Source organism: Lepisma saccharinum, chromosome 26, assembly GCF_977018435.1.
Source record: "Lepisma saccharinum chromosome 26, izLepSacc3.1, whole genome shotgun sequence".
Classification (NCBI taxonomy): Eukaryota; Metazoa; Arthropoda; class Insecta; order Zygentoma; family Lepismatidae; genus Lepisma; species Lepisma saccharinum.
Window position 1 is genome coordinate 49,917,668 of NC_139254.1, and position 16,751 is coordinate 49,934,418.

At 38.7% G+C, this 16,751-nt stretch overlaps 1 protein-coding gene across 1 annotated transcript; it reads right to left on the minus strand.

The window, feature by feature from the left end:
- Nucleotides 1–8,055: 8,055 nt before the first annotated feature.
- On the minus strand, nucleotides 8,056–16,001 carry LOC145979533 (uncharacterized). Its single transcript, XM_083112489.1, has 2 exons — nucleotides 15,942–16,001; nucleotides 8,056–9,323 (listed from the first exon to the last, which is right to left on the minus strand). The coding sequence occupies exons 1-2, from the start codon at nucleotides 15,948–15,950 to the stop codon at nucleotides 8,118–8,120; spliced, it is 1,215 nt and encodes a 404-aa protein (XP_082968615.1). The 5' UTR covers nucleotides 15,951–16,001; the 3' UTR covers nucleotides 8,056–8,117.
- Nucleotides 16,002–16,751: the final 750 nt, after the last annotated feature.

A 16,751-nucleotide genomic window follows, 5' to 3' on the forward strand; every position in this document is an offset into this window, starting at 1 on the left:
TTAACTTTAATTATTTTGCTAATAGCTATATATTTCTCATTATTTTCTGCTAAAATATTTAAATTCTGCTTGTCAAACCCCTCGTACCTGATCAAATGATGAAAATCATAATTGGATGCACCATGGCAAAATATAGGGATAAATTTTTGTCTCTGGATCTTAATATTACAGCTATTACACAGGGCCATTAAGAATTTACCATCTGTATGGGAATGGTGATGTACCTTGATATTTGTATCTGAAAATTCAGAATCACATACCGGGCATTTTTCTGCATTGTTGAAATCTTCAATCTGATCCTCTGTTAAAGGCAACATAGGTTTTGATTTTAATAAGATATTAGATGCTATGTTATGGCACTCATTTTCTATTCTATGTGCAAATTTTTTGATGGCATCTGATCCCATGTATAAATATTCTTCACTAACAACACCATCCTGTACAACAACATAATAAAAACTAGAAGGCTCATGTAACTGGTATGATGTAATTGAAGATTCATCAGGATCTGGGCTGCAGAATGCAAGGGGTTTGAGATTTGATTCAAAATCACAGACTATATATGCTGGGTGTTCCAACAAGGCTTCAAATTTTTTGAATTTGGCATTTTCACTTGGACTAGGCATCACCATATGAACAGGTTTATGGTTGCCACAGTATTTTAAATGTTCAATTAACTTGTTTTTAGCAATTTCTGTATTTTGTTCCCGAACCCCATTTATTATTTTTTGACCATCAAATACAGTCAAACATCTTCTACACAACTTGAATATTGTCTTAGATTTGTCTAGTTGTTTTCTAATTAAAGCTTCAAGATTATGTATCAGAGTGTAATGGTGTGTGCCATCCTCTTCAATTAAGAGCAGATCAATCGGGACAGCAGAATCATCATGAGATGTACTGATTCTGAGAGGTGCTATCAAGCAATTGCCACGGCCAGTAGAACAAATAAATACATTAATAGATAATTGTTTACCATTGATATCCCTGGCCTTTTTTTCAAATTTATCAATATTCTGAACAGACATTGGATATTCTAAGCCCTCCATAGCGTCATCAAAATCATGTTCATTCTGTTTATAATAACTTATTCTCTCAGGATGCCTTAAAACTGGAAACAAAGCAGCTAAAATACACCACAAAAAGCATTTCTCATCATTATTTTCTATGTCAACCACGGCTCTTTTGTTTTTAATATTGTCAGGTAATGGCAGATATGTAGATCCTTGTAATGGGCTGAATTCAGAAATATTAACATAGAGCTTGTGTGGAGATCCGCATATGCTCCATCCTGACTATTTTGCTGCAAATTCAGAGTGTTTAATATTCAATTGCTCTGTCAAACTGCTTATTATTTTGTCTAAATTTGCATTTGAATATACAGCTACAGTTTCTGTTATGTGCCATTTGGTTTCTTATATTGTGTAAACAATTTGAGGGACAGCTTATAAGAGCCATTTTGTGCATTTAGAATTGCCTGCACATCAGGATTTACACTGTTCAAAAAATTCTTAATATCACATCTTGGCTCTGATACAAAACGGTGATCCCTAAGTTGGCCATTAAAACTGCTATGGATGGGTTCATAGCGTGGCTGCTTTGCCGGTCTAGCATTAACAGGTGTTTCAAGCTTCCTTTTCAGACCAGATGTAGATGGTTGTGGGGGCAATGTTGATGACTGTGCAAAACAAGTACCCTTATGTTTATATGTGAAGTATTCCATGCTATATTTTCTATGGCATTTTGGGCATATTTTTGTGGGTGTTCTGCATTTATCTGGATTACAATTCTTTTGGTGCCTAGCCCAATTGGGGCTGGTTATATTCTTATTGCATTGATTACAATATTTTTGATTTGGCATTTTTGTTGTTGGTTTATTATATAAAATTTCTTGGGGTTCAAATTAAAATTCTATGCTTAATACAAAATATCAGTTGGGTTCAGCAGTGTGCTTTGTATAGTTAGTGTATATACTTAGTGTCTTAATATTTTTGGCTTTGTTGTTGGTTTATTATATAAAATTCCTTGGGGTTCAAATCAAAACTCTATACTTAATAAAGCTATGACAGGTTGTATAAAGCTGATAGCCTACATGCACAAAAATAGAATAAGTACAGAAGCACTGCCCTAGCACAAATACATGTCTACACAGGCATGTCCTAGAAAGGCAATAACCTAATACCATGTATCATGTATAACAAACTAGGGCAGATATAAACCCTTTGTTCAATATATTAGAAAATTCTGTATATTAAATCAAACAAACCTATAATTCAATTTATACAAATCTGCTATATTTTTGTGTTTTTTTAAAAAATAAGAGGAGCACTGCAACAACACATCTGTACTCCTCAGCCACTCTCACAATACTAACTGATATGTAATGCAAAAGCTCTTGCATCATAATTTGTTGCATAATATTGGGTAATAATTTGTTGCACAACATGATGCAAAAGCTTTTGCATTATAATTTGTTGCATAATATTGGGTAATAATTTGTTGCACAACATGATGCAAGAGATCTTGCCTTATAATTTGTTGCATAATATTGGGTAATAATTTGTTGCACAACATGATGCAAGAGCTTTTGCATTATAATTTGTTGCATAATATTGGGTAATAATTTGTTGCACAACATGATACAATAGAAATAAACCAGAAGTAGGCCACAAGGGGGCCACAAGTGGGCCGGAAGTGGGTAAACCGGAAGTGGACCGGAAGTGGACCGGAAGTGGACCGGAAATAAACCGGAAGTAAATATGTGTGGGTGTGGGTGGGTGTGGGTGGCTCTTTGGCTTAGTTTTAAGTGTAGCAAAAACAATATCAAGAGGGCCATATTTTTAACAAGCTTATGGACAACAATCTCACAGATGTAGCTTTTGTAAGTGTAGGCAAATCAATCTGAGGGGGCTCATCATTTCACGGGAAATTCCCGAGGGCATTTTTACAAAAATCTTGGGTTAGACAGAGTACCACACTTGAGCAATAAGCTCATATGCACATCTTGAGCTAGTTTTAAGTGTAGCCAAATCTGCCTGAGGGGGGTTCATCATTTCTCGGGTTTATATTATAGTATTTTACACTACTATAATATTGCATTCTGAAGTGAAAAATAATTTTGTATCAAGGTGTTGCTTAATTTCGCATATATTTTGTTATTTGTTACCTTTAACGTACATAGGGACAAATATGTCCCAACAATTATTTCATGTTTACTATATATTTTTGTGAAAAATTTTAGTTTAATTGTCCAAATTACTCCAAAAGGTACACAAAAAGTAACACATATCATAAATATCAGTTACAGTTTACTTGTGTACCTGAAAGGGTTAAGTAAAGAATATTACATTGATAAATATCACATTTTTATCTTATTCCCATTTTGCGCAACACGTTATAGTTTATTTCGATACGTGATATTCTTCCAATTAATTTTTAAAAAGAAGTCTGTCACAAATATTTTTGATATGACAATAAGAACAACATGGATACGTGTAAGACCTAGTTTTTCGAATTGATGTGCCACTTACAAAGGTACTTTATTCCCAATCACTTTAGTAAAAATATGTAACTGAAGTAACACTGCTATTATAATCGTAGAATGAAGGCAATCATGGTAATAACAGAATCTATTTTTCAGTACGTACAACTATCATACTAGGGCTTCTTTTGAATAGCCATATGGTTGTTTCAAGTTTTTAATAAAGAAGTAGCGAACAGGAATGGCGTAGCGAACTACTTTCTGGTAAATGTAGTTGTAGCTGTAGCGAAGCTACATTTTGGAAGAGTAGCTGTATCTGTAGCGAAGCTACTTTTAAAATGTAGCGTTCTAATCGCTGAGTTTTGTGACATTTTATTAAATTTTCAACAGTTTATTGAAGCATCTTGCATTTTTAAAAATATTTTTACGACAGCAGGGACATTTGTAAGTGTTTTTTTGTTTGTTTGTTTACGTAGCAATGTGGAACATAGACACTTGCTCAAAAAAGTGTTAAATGACAGAAAAAATCATGAGAAAGAGGAAGTAACGAAGAACAGGGGTCCGGACCCCCCCCCAAAAAAAAAAACTTACCAAGTACTAAAATACACTTGCTTAGAATATATTATTTAAGCGATGTTTGTTTATTTCCGCCGAACTTCAAGGATTTGAGATCATACGGCTTTGAATGACATATCGAAAGATTTATCTATTTTTGTTAATCAATAAATATTAAATTATTTATTTACTGACACTAATTTCCTTGCCAGAGCAGTTGTTTTTATATAAATTTTGGCGATGTTAACTACACGTAAGGTAGACAATGAATACGAGCTGTTTACAATCTTTTTACTTATTCATGTAATAATGCTAACTAATTAACTCTCTAGCCTTCTTAAACCCGAAGGTTCATGGCTGCAGCAACACAGGCCTTCCATCTTTCCCTATCTTGAGCAAGATCTATATACTCTTTTCCATCCCTACCGATTCATTTTAGGTCCATCTCAACTTTGTCCCTCCATCTTCGTCTTGGCCTTCCTACAGGTCTCTTACCATCACGTTTCCCAACAAGAATCCTGTAAACTCCTCTTTCCTCTCCCATTCGTGCCACATGGCCTGCCCACCTAAGTCTTCTGGATTTAATTATTCTAATAATATCTGGACATGAATACAAATTATGTAACCTTCTCCACTCACCTGTCTCCTCATCCCCTTTAGGTCCAAATATTTTCCTAAGGATTTTATTCTCAAATACTCTCAATTTATGTTCCTCTTTCAATGTAAGGCACCAAGTTTTACACCCATTTAATACTACAGGCAAAATTACTGTTTTGTATATTTTAACTTTTAGTTTCTTAGATATTAAACGAGAAGACAATAGATTATGAAGAGAGCAATTCCTGAATTAATTCTACTTTTTATTTCCTCTTTAATATAATTTTCATATGTTAATATTACTCCTAATTATTTGAATTTGAAAACTGGTTCAAACCAGTTGTTATCAATAATTAGATTTTGATTATTATCTAACACTTGGTTTCGGCCTGAAAGCATTTATTTAGTTTTATCTTTGTTAACTTCCAAATCTATCTCTTTAGCAGTTTTGAAAAATATTTTACCATTATTCTTAATTGTATTTAGATCATCCCCTAATAAATCTACATCATCTGCATATGCTAACAATTGAGTCACACCATGTAATAATGACAATACAATACTACTTAATTTAATATTTTAGTTACACGACATTAGAGTTATTTTAGTTATGGTAAGGGGCTGGATCCCGTATAATGTGACGGGTGCAAAATAGCCTTTAGGTGATGACACACCCAAAATTTTAAATTCAAATTCATAATCTACAACGCGATAGACCAATCTGAGAAGACTACCTATAATATGCAACATATGTAATAAAAATAACATCATCACAAACGAAGGACATATGCTCTGTCCGAAAGCTGCAAAGTACATACTTGAAGTATGATTTTGACGGAAGTGACGTCACCTAGTACAGTTCGAAAGCGCCAAGAACAGAAGCACGCAAGTACGCAGCTCTCAGCACAGATGCTTGGCGACTAGGTCACGTGATATCCACACTCGTTGTTCATTTCTTTTGAATCGCGGAGATAGAAAGCCAGCAACACGGGTTAAATATGCGTTATGGGTCAGCAAGTTGTTGGTTAAAGTTCTTCTAATGTGTGGAAATGTATGTGTACGAACATTTGAAAATGCTATGTGATTTCTATGGTGAAAAACAAGTGTTTAAAACGTGGGGAAAACAACGAGTACTCAGTTTTATCTCCTGATCGTATTTGGCGCTGCAGTCGAAGTGCAATTCCAAAGATAACACTTCCAGTCCACGACTTGAAGACCGCACTCCAAGACCATACTCGGAGGATGCTCGCTTCAAGGACGGTCTTGCACCTTTCGGACACGGCCCAAATAACAGAACCGCCATATACTGGTGCAAGGAAGGCCAAGAAGGGAGAATTTACGAAGTCATTGGCAGATATGCCACTACCATTGCAGAATTAACTCCCAGAGCAAGTGGAAGGAAGAATGGACCAACAGCCTCCACGGCAGGAGACTGTACCACTTCTTCCCATAAGAGAGAGGCTGATGCCTCCAACGACAAACGGACACTTCACTTACGGTAAATAGTCTACCGGATTCACAGTATCCAAATTCCTCAGCACACAAAATAACTTTATGTTTAAGTGCTGCATCATATGAGTGGTACTTCTGTCTCACCATATTTACTGTCCGTTTGATGTGCACTTTGGAAAAGCTGGCTCACTGACCAACTATTTACAGGAAAACCAGCATAAGATCAAATCACAGAGCTCACTACTACATAAAAATAGACTGACTCTTTGTTGTGAAATGCTGATTGTTCTAACAAAGGAAACAAAATTTCGTTGAGGGTGATTTTTTTTTTACCAATACTTGTACTTCGGTAAAACATCGAGAAGAAAACTTGATTACTGAAATTTGGAAATACTTCATTCTATATTACACTAATACCATGGTATAATTACCCACAGGGTTCGAATTCAGGCGACAGCCTCTCTGGAGCCAGGTCTCTTTTTTATTATTATTATTTGCAAATATGGTATAAGAAAGCCATGAATCCAACTAAGATAAAGCTACACACTTTGAAATATGGTCTTAAAACATTTAATTTATTAATTGGATTGGAATGAAAGTAATTAATTCTTGCGCGATCCCCGGCGGGGGAGAACCGGAACTTTCTCAACCTGTTCAAGCTACTCCTAGCGTCGTATAAAGTGGGTACCTAGAGGAAACTGTGGGGGGTAAAGGCGGCCAGGGGCGTGGTGCTGATCACATCACCCCCAGCTCGGCCGAGATCAAGAAAATGTGGGGCCCTTACTCCACACCCCCTATACGCCTTCATGGCGTAGTGCAAAGCACAGGGGAACACTTTACTTTTTTTTTACTTTGCGAGAGTGGCCTTCAAGAAGGCTCAACTGGTATCAACATGAAAAACTATGCAACTCTACCACATCGCCATATTCGGCTAGCAACAGTGAAAAAAATAGCATGTTTATTATTATGATGTAATGTTACACGTGATACAGAAACCACACAAACATTAAAAAACTGTGCTCGTTATTTAAAAAAATAAATAATGAAAATTTCCATAGCAAACTAGAAATATGTATATATATATATATATATATATATATATATATATATATATATATATATATATATATATGTATGTATGTATTTAAAAAAAACATTTTTTAGCACTGAATTTGAAAATTCAGGCAACAGGCGAAAAGTTTCAGGCGTGCTGTATTTTTCTACCCCTGCTTATGCATACATACTCTGATCAATAAGCCATGGAATTTCAAAGAACGGATTGGGACTTTGCATTCTGATCTAGACTAGGCCCGGCAATATGTTGCTACGCCAATGGATAACAATGTACAATAATGACCATCTATTCCACCCTGGACCACTTAAAAGAGCTAATCCGTAGAGGATAATTGTCTCCTGCTAAAAGAACCATATAGCTATTGTTCATATGAAACAGTGTAATTATAGGTAAGGTGAGGTACACGACTCTGAAATTCGCCCAACCAAAACTAATTTCTGGATCGACCACTGCTGCATATAAAGACAAGATTTAGGAGAAGGACGATATGTTACACATATATTGCAGAGGATAAGGCAAAGAATAACTGGGATAAGAAAAGCATGCATTTTAAAAGAAAATCTAGCTATTCCGAAGCTCAACTGCCTCGCCGATGCCGCGATGGTCGCTGGGAGTCCAGCAGCCTCACGTGACTTCAGCGGCGGCGCCTATTGGCTGCGATTCCCAGATCAGATGCCGGCACACCACGTGACGGGTTTGCTTGTACTCAATTTGACGTCACACTAACATGGTCCACTGTTCTAGATTCTTCTTCACATAGTTACACCATGAGGTTCAGCTTCTCCATCAAGCTGCGAGGACAAGTTTCTACAATGTAACGTCACGAGGATATGACGAATAAGGAGACACTCATCTTTATAGTATAGAAATGAAATTTTATTTACAAATGGCACTAGTTGGATATACAAACATTACATCAGCTGAACCCACAGTAAGCAGTTTAACTGATGTCGTTTTTTAACCCTTGAGAGCAAAGCCATGAAGACCTGTCGAAAGAAGAGTCGTAGGAGTTACTGGGCCAGGTAAAGAGTATCCACCCAAGGAGTACCCAAGAGCTGAAGGATATGTAATTAGAGCTACAGGACCTGCAGAGTAAGAAGCTGCAGGATAGGAAGCTGCAGGGTAGCCGGCAGCGTATCCAATACCACCCAGAGTCGAATACAAGTTGTTGATGGAATACGAAGCTCCATATCCAGGAAGGACTCCTGCTCCCCAAGGTAGTGCCAAAGTTGCAGCAGGGTGTCCAATCACCCTCGAGTTGAGATTGTTGACTGAGTAAGATAGTCCGCTGACTGGAGACACAACAGCGCCTGCAAAAGGAGCTGCAAGGGTTGGAGTAGCGGTAGGGTACGCAGGTGCGTATCTAACACCAAGAACTCTTGAATCAAGATTGGCGTTCGAGTAAGAAACTCCAGAGACGGGTGCCACAACGGCTCCTGTTGTGAGTGGAGTTGGAAGGACAGAAGTTGTTGGGTATCCAGCAGCATATCGAGCACCTATGACTCTGGAGTCGAGGTTGCTGTAGGAGTAGGATACGCCAGTTGCTGGAGCTACGATTGCGCCATGTCCTGCAAGGGCGGATGAGACAGGATAACCAGCAGCATATCTCCCACCAGGCAGACTTGAGTGAATGATGCTGTGTGAGTATGACGCACCTGAAGAGGGAGCTGCGAACGCACCAGCGCTGACAGGAGCCGGCAAGATGGGAGTTGCCGTAGGATACCCAGCTGCATGCCGAAGGCCAACCACTCTGGAATCGAGATTGCTGTTAGAGTACGACGCTCCGGCAGCCGGTGAAAAAATTGGTGACAAAGGGACTGGAGCAGCGGAGGTAGGATAAGCAGAGGCGTACCGACCGTCGAGCAGCCCAGTAGAGATGATACCCGTGGAGTATGAAGAGGCGGTCGCAGGGTACAGAGGAGCGAGAGGAGCCTGTGGTGCTATAGCCCCAGAAGCCAATGCAGCACCCGGTAGAGTTCCAGAAGGAAGTGAGGATAGAACAGCTCCAGGCAACGAAGGTCCTAAAGTGATGCTGCTAGTTGATGTCCCTCCGCTGGGATGGATCTGAAACGAAGCAGACGTCGCCGGGAGAGAAAACCCAGCGCGCTTCTTCCTTTCCTCCGAAGCAGAGGAGAGCACCAGAGCCAACAGAAGTACATAGAGCTGAAAAGAAAGAGTACATTACTTTGGTTCATTTCGCAACAAATGATATAGAAGAGGTGATCAGAAAAGGTTATTATTAATAGTCTTAAAACGAGTGTGCAGGGTGAAAGTGGATATGTGGCACTATTGCTTCACGTATTCACCGTTCCTGTTAAAGCACTTCTCACAGCATGAGATTAAGTTCTTCATGCCGGTGGATCAAAATTCTAAGTCAGGGTTTCCATACCATCCAAGTTTTCACATCTTCATTGCTCTGAAAGTAGTGTTCAGACATGTTGAGTTGCTGAGTTTTTGTTTTTAAGCCACTTTATGCACAGAAAGGCTAATCGGGACTGGACCTACAGTTTAAAGTGGGATCCGAACCACTAAGTGCCTAGACTGGGTATCGAACCCGGGACCCCTTTGTCAAGACATGTGTTCCTTCTGATTGCCTCACACAAATGCTGAAGCGTCTAACAGTAGGTATCGGCATTAGCAATGCGCCCATGTTCCAGTTATTCCATCAGTAAGATGGTGTCAGCTCACACGACACTATCCATTGCATAATGTCGTATTTACTAAATTTTCAGCAAGAAATAATTGTCAGTGATAACAGCATACGTACAGGATAAATATTAACAAATGATTTCCTGCAGACACTGCGAAATTTGAAGAAGAAATGAGGTTGCTGTTTTTCGGCACTTGGAGGGACTGTGTATATAATTTACATAAGATTGTGATACTTCAATAATAATTACTGGATTCCCCCCTCCACTGGAAAATATTCAAATACCACACTGTTTTTTCTGATGTTTACAGCACCAACAAATATTACACACACAACCACATAGTTGTCACACTAAGATAATAAATTCGGCAGTGGCATAATTTAGTATTTGCCAGTCATAATATACGAGGGCGAATCAAATGAAAACCGCAGTAATTTTTTCCCACTATTTTAATGCAGGGATAATGCTTCATTGTGCATTATTTTTGTACTTAGACCTCTCCCAGTTCAATGCACTTACGCCATCGGATAGGTAGTGCCTCGATACCGCGTGAGAAAAATTCTTTCGGTTGACTGTGTACCACTCGTGTACCGCCGATTGGACGTCTTCATCAGACTTGAACCTCTGCCCTCCAAGGTGCTCCTTTGATGGACCAAAGATGTGGAAATCGGATGGTGCCAAATCTGGTGAGTATGGCGGATGTGGTAGACACTTGAAGCGTAGGTCATGGATGGTTTTCATGGTTGCACGAGCAACGAGCACGTATATTTTGAGCATCAAAAAATCTTTGGTATTGTTTTTATATTTGAATTATATTGTCACTTATGTATATATGTAAATATAGTACATACACATACATACATACATTCATACATTACATATATATATATATATATATATATATATATATATATATATATATATATGTATGTGTATATACCTCTATATAAATAATCGCGACGGTGAGAATGAAAGAAAATTTAAGACTTACTTAAATATTGTTAGAAATATGCATGATTTTATTTATTCGAAGACAAAATTAAAGCACTGAAAAATTGAGCATCAGAAAAGTAAAAATCAATCTCGCGTCAGAATGTGACATATATTAAAAGAATGATAGCATTAGATGCTCTATTCATGTCAATTCATGAACCAATAATTATATAATTGAGAACTAAAGGTGGTAAACGTTGTAAGTGCCAAGAGCGAAAGTGTTGGGAAATCGTATCGTTCAGCATATCAGCCCGTAAGAACGTACACACTAGTGACCTCTTTACACGCCCTTTGAACTACTTAGAGGGCTACCAGCCACATTTCACGTTTACCAGATTATAAAGCATGGCACATTTCACAGTTTAGCGTGGAAAACGGTGTTTGGATTATTGTGGCACTTACAGCGTTTACCAATTCTAGTCTTCAATTATAAATAGGAAGGATGCAACTAAACACGTTCCTGCTAACAGATTGAGAAATTTCATGCAATATGATTATATTTATGCAATCTTTACCTATCCTGTCACACGTTTATTTGCAAATTGTAGTTTTCGAGGCAAATTTGCGCTTGAACCTACGCTCCAGTAAGGTTCTTATATTTGGTCCATGACATGTGAAAGAAATATAAGGATAACAAACAAAGTAGTTGATTTCTTCATCATAACAATTGAACATTGAAAGCTTTTCCAAACATGAAATACTATTCACTCCCAAAAGTAAACGATCTTTCTCTTCGACGTCAGGTTTTAGATTTGATATTTATTTTCAGAATCACGAATGGGCAACTCTTCGCAAGAGCCATACCCAGATCCCACGCACAACCAGCAAATGGCACAACCTCAATAAAGCTACAAGGCTACCTTAAGAAGAAAGTCACTTCCTTGTAGACTATAAACCTTGTATACTATAAATGATCCTCCAGGAGCGTGGTGCTGATCATATCACCTCCAAAATGGCCGAGATCGAGAATGTATGAGGCTCTACCCCCACATCCCCTAAATGTGTCTTCATGGCAAGGTACTATATGCACGGGGAACATTTACCTTATCCAGGCTTCCATACGTCCAAACTTTCACCACGACGTGCACCAAGCAACTGAAGAGTTATATCATTGTTATAGTTATTATCCTATTGTTGTTGTGGTTGTGTGTGTTTTTGTGTGTATATTGTTGTCATTTTTCATTTCCAACTGTTGATATCCTGATTTATGTGGATTTATTCTGTATACGTGATTTATCAAATCAATACTTCACAAAACACACTTTGCATTCTACAAACAAAAAGCAAAGAGCCATTAAAGCTAACTTCGGACCTCATGGCGCTTCGAGTGGCATATTTGTGTAACTAAACATTTCCAACGTTTCACATGCCGAAAATAACAATTTTCAGATTACTGGAATGAAGGTCGTCTTTATCGCACTCAAAAACAGGCCCTGTATCTAGACGTAAAGACAATTTTTCATACCACTGACTACATTGATAAAATCATAAGATAAGTAGGTCCACACGAAGTGAATTGTGGTTGCTCGCTATCCTTTGCTTATGTTCCCGAAAACTTGCCTAAGATATGACGCACCTCCAGCACAGCATCCCTTCTTGATTGATTGAATTATATTATTCTACGTCGCTTTTCTTCCACTTGAATAATTGCGCCGATGGAGAAGAATGCTGTGTGTCGCCCCAGTCGAATCTGGTCGTGCTTCCATTTGTAAAGCAGGAGCTCAACATCTGCACGTGCTAGATATGCATACATTATCTGTGCCTTGCACGAAATTCGAACATTCTTGAATTAATCTGCAGTTTTTTAAGATAACAAAATTAATTATTATGTGATCTGAAAAATATGTTAAGGAGGTATGTAATTTACAACTTTAATAATTTTAGTAAAACTATCAAAGCCGGGTATTGTCTGTAACTCGTTTATTCTGTAATTGATGACATTCGTACTTACCTATTCTGTATTGCGGGAGATTGTTTAACAAGATTTTTTGCTTTTTTTTTTTAACGAAATTAGTATCTATTGTCGACATATCGAGTAATTATTGTTCATTCTTTTCTCGCTTCCTGAACACGCAAAATGGCGGGCCAATCTTGACTAGCGTTGTGTTTCAAACGGCAAAGCAGTGTTTCAACCTTCTTAACAAAATAATTCCCACATAGCCCCAAAAACCATTCACTCAAAAACGATTCCCGCATAGCCCCAAAAACCATTCACGCATAGCTCCAAAAAACATTCTGTTTCGTATAACCATCCACGAATAGCCCCAGAAACCATTCACGATAGCTCCACGCACCATCACGGCAAGGTTAGGTTAGGTTGCTTTAGGTTGGGCAATATAGTGAAAAATTGGTGTGTTTGGAAACACTTGGCGGGGGATTACGTCATCAGATGCTCGCAACATCCGGTTCAAGTACATGGATGGAAATGCAAGCAACAGCTTTCGTGCATCGGGACGGACATTATTATAGAAAAATACATGATTTAGCGGCCAAATACATTCAAAAATGCGAGAAAACACTTCTAGGAACTTCCGAAATTACACAGAAACTCAATTCTGTAAGTAATTTCTCCTGTAAATTTGAAGAAATCCATTTCCCGGGTATGACATTTTTACTATAATTTTATGTAAATATTGTAAAAGCCTAAATTGCTTGATGTAATTATGTAGATCCATGAATACGTGTAAATATCGACCAAGTTTCCTTGGTATTTTGTAAACAACCATTCGGTATAAAAGGGGACCTGATTTCTATATATTTCAGCTTTCTTACCCGATTGCTGGTATCACAGGTAAACCTCGTAGGGAGAACTAACTACCTGTGCCCCATGTCGGGCTCCAGCTTAGGCTTGGCCTAGTTTCTTATAAACCTGCTGCTTACGCTCTGGGTTCTTGCGATACCATCAAACCGTGAATAACCTTGGAAGGGTTTGCACGCAGATCTGTATCTGTCAACCCAATCCAGGATTGCCAGTAGATACGTTTTATTGTAATTGTGCATAACAGATAATAAATCAAACTTTATTGGAAGAAAATTCCATAACCTTTCATTTCTAACTAAAAGAAAAGTATAAATCCGGCACCAGTGACCAGTCAGGGCCGGTCATCTGTTTACCCTATTAGCCTGACCGAGAAGTCCGATTTGGGTAACCTAGCTGTGACCATTCCCAGGCCCTAGAGGACCAGTGTAGGTGCGTGTCAGCTGATAATACGGTGAGATGAATGAATAATCACAAACATGTATGGACGACACAACGCAATTCCTATACACAGTATTATCTTGGCAGCAGGTCCAAACACCAGAGTAAAATAACAGCCCTTCTTCAATACGTGCTTCTTGTGATGTTTGGGTTTTGCACTGGTACAACTATGAACATTTGTTTCTCGCTGCTTTGAAAGTGCAAACATGGTGAAATTCACAGAAAACTAGCGGTATCGATTGATTGATTTGGTGTTCTAAGTCCACTTTATGCACAGTAAGGCTAGTCGGGACTGGACCTACAGTTTAAAGTGGGATCCGAACCACTATGTGCCTCCACCGGGTATCGAACCTGGGATCCCTTGATTACAAGGCGACGACGCTATCACTACGCCATTGGGGAGGCCGGTATCGAGTAATACGTCAAATTTAAATTACTTCTCAATTACACAGGTATCAATCACGTGATTAGGACGTTTCAATGGACACATACCGGGTGGTCCAAAAGTCCCGGAACGGTCACATATCCTGAGAAATACACATCGAATCGGAAAACGAAAAAATACTTGTTGAATAAGTGATAGAAAGCTATTCAATGATGTCACACTTGATTCCCCACCCTCGCCTCCTGGGGGTGGGGCGTGGGGCAACTGTGAAATTTTAAATGGAAACCCTTCATTTTGTATTGTAGGATCGGAAAAAGGACTTCATTCCGAGTCCAACGAGCTATAAACCATCCCAGCCTGGGCATTGGAGTGCTTTGAAGTGTTTCTTCATCAATTTAATCATATCATCGCTCATCCTCATGTAGCCAAAAGTGGTAGAAATGCGAAGTAAATTAAACCTAATGCTACATGAGGATGAGCGATAATATGATTAAATTGATGAAGAAACACTTCAAAGCACTCCAATGCCCAGGCTGGGATTCGAAGCAGAGACCCTTGGCGTCGCAGCGTGCTAACTAGTCCACTACGCGACGGAGGAAGGCAATTTATGTCTTGCGGTTTTGTGTTCCCGAAATGTAGCTTCCTATCGATGAGAAGACAGGAACAACTGGAGGAAAGATCAAACGAAACGGGATTCGCTCGTACAACTGTGCAAGGATCTCCGAGGATCGAACCCAGGACGCCCTTGATTACAAGGCCCTTGCGAAGTCTCTAGAACATGAATGATACTATCATCGTGTTTTCATCATTTCATCAGTTCAACATTCACCCTTCTCGTCGCGATTAACACCATTTGTAGAAAGAGCACGGAGCAAAATACGAAATGGAAAGTATTTATATTCCTTCCCCATTTTAGGTTAATGACACACCCCGAGAAGCCTCCACAATATTCCGCAACCCCCAGGGGTTTATCCAGTGTTTCCATCTCAGGGTGTAAAGTGTAAATTTAGAGCCAAAAACGACCATAAATTGGGCCATTGTGTAAAGTTGGTAATTAGGAAATTTTGGACCATAAATTTGTGAAGTGACACCACAAATATATACATTTCTCTGTGGTGATACATTGTTTACATCTCACATGACCGCCATTACATCTGTACTCGTGACCGAGAGCTCGCTTCTGATTGGTTATGCTACGAAAAATGCCACAAAAATTGGACTTATTCTATGCTTCAGAAATGGCATGAAATATGCCATGGCATCTGAAATGCCAAAAGATTTTTCACTTGGGTTATGGCATAACATGTTTAGAAAATTGCTATGATAAATGCTTTTGACTAAAGCAGGTACAACTCCAACATTAAATTAAAGTTGAAGTTTGTTTTAAGTCAACTTTATGCACAGATAGACTGATCGGGACTGAACATTCAGTTTAAAGAAAGATCCGAACCACTACGTGTGCTTCTTTCGAACCCGAAACCCCTAATTGCAAGCCGAGGAGGTTACGCTATCCGAGAGGCTCTTCAACTCCTTGAAATATCTTGTGTACTTACAACCTTCATGGTTTGCTGAGATGTTGCAGGAGCTGTTCTTGCAAACGGACTGCAGTGACCAGAACTTCGAGGCTCTTTATATGAAAATTCTTAGGAATGAAGTTCGTAAAAATCCAAGCGATTGTCGCTGCTTGTTACGATGAAGAGCAGGAAACGCTCGAGAAATTCCGACGCGTGAAATTCCACATGCACGAACAATTTATGAGATAAGGAGGAACGGTTATCTTGTGATTTACTTTACAGGGAGCCATTTCCTGAAGAACTGTTATGATCTCTAATGAAACGGTTTCGTTGTTATTGTGGTGATGGTACAGAGGCGGATGGGAGTGGGATTAGGGTGAGGGGAGACAAGAGCATTTAGACGAAAGCATTTCTTTAGCATTTTTCTTAACATTTACGCCATGACCATAACGCTATCGTGTAAAGTGACATGGCATTTCTCATGGATAAGATCGATCATATTTCCGTAGCATTTTTCGAAGCATAACCAATCAGAAGCGACCTCCAGGTCACGAGTGCAGAAGTAATGGCGGCCGCGTGAGATGTAAACAACGCATCACTTCGCAGTTTTAGAACACGATAACTATTCAACCGAGAGGAATATCGCTTCGTATTAAATGGTTTTTAGGTACAAATCAATTGCACTGCTTAAATACATGCTTTATATCATTTACTGTACGCGTATGGAAGAATATTTTAGTTGTTTCAATTGTGAACAACGTGAACTCATCATAGATGGCGTAACTCGACGTGCCTTTCGTGCTGTATATATTATACATTGTAATCGCAAATGCTAGCCGAAATGTTACA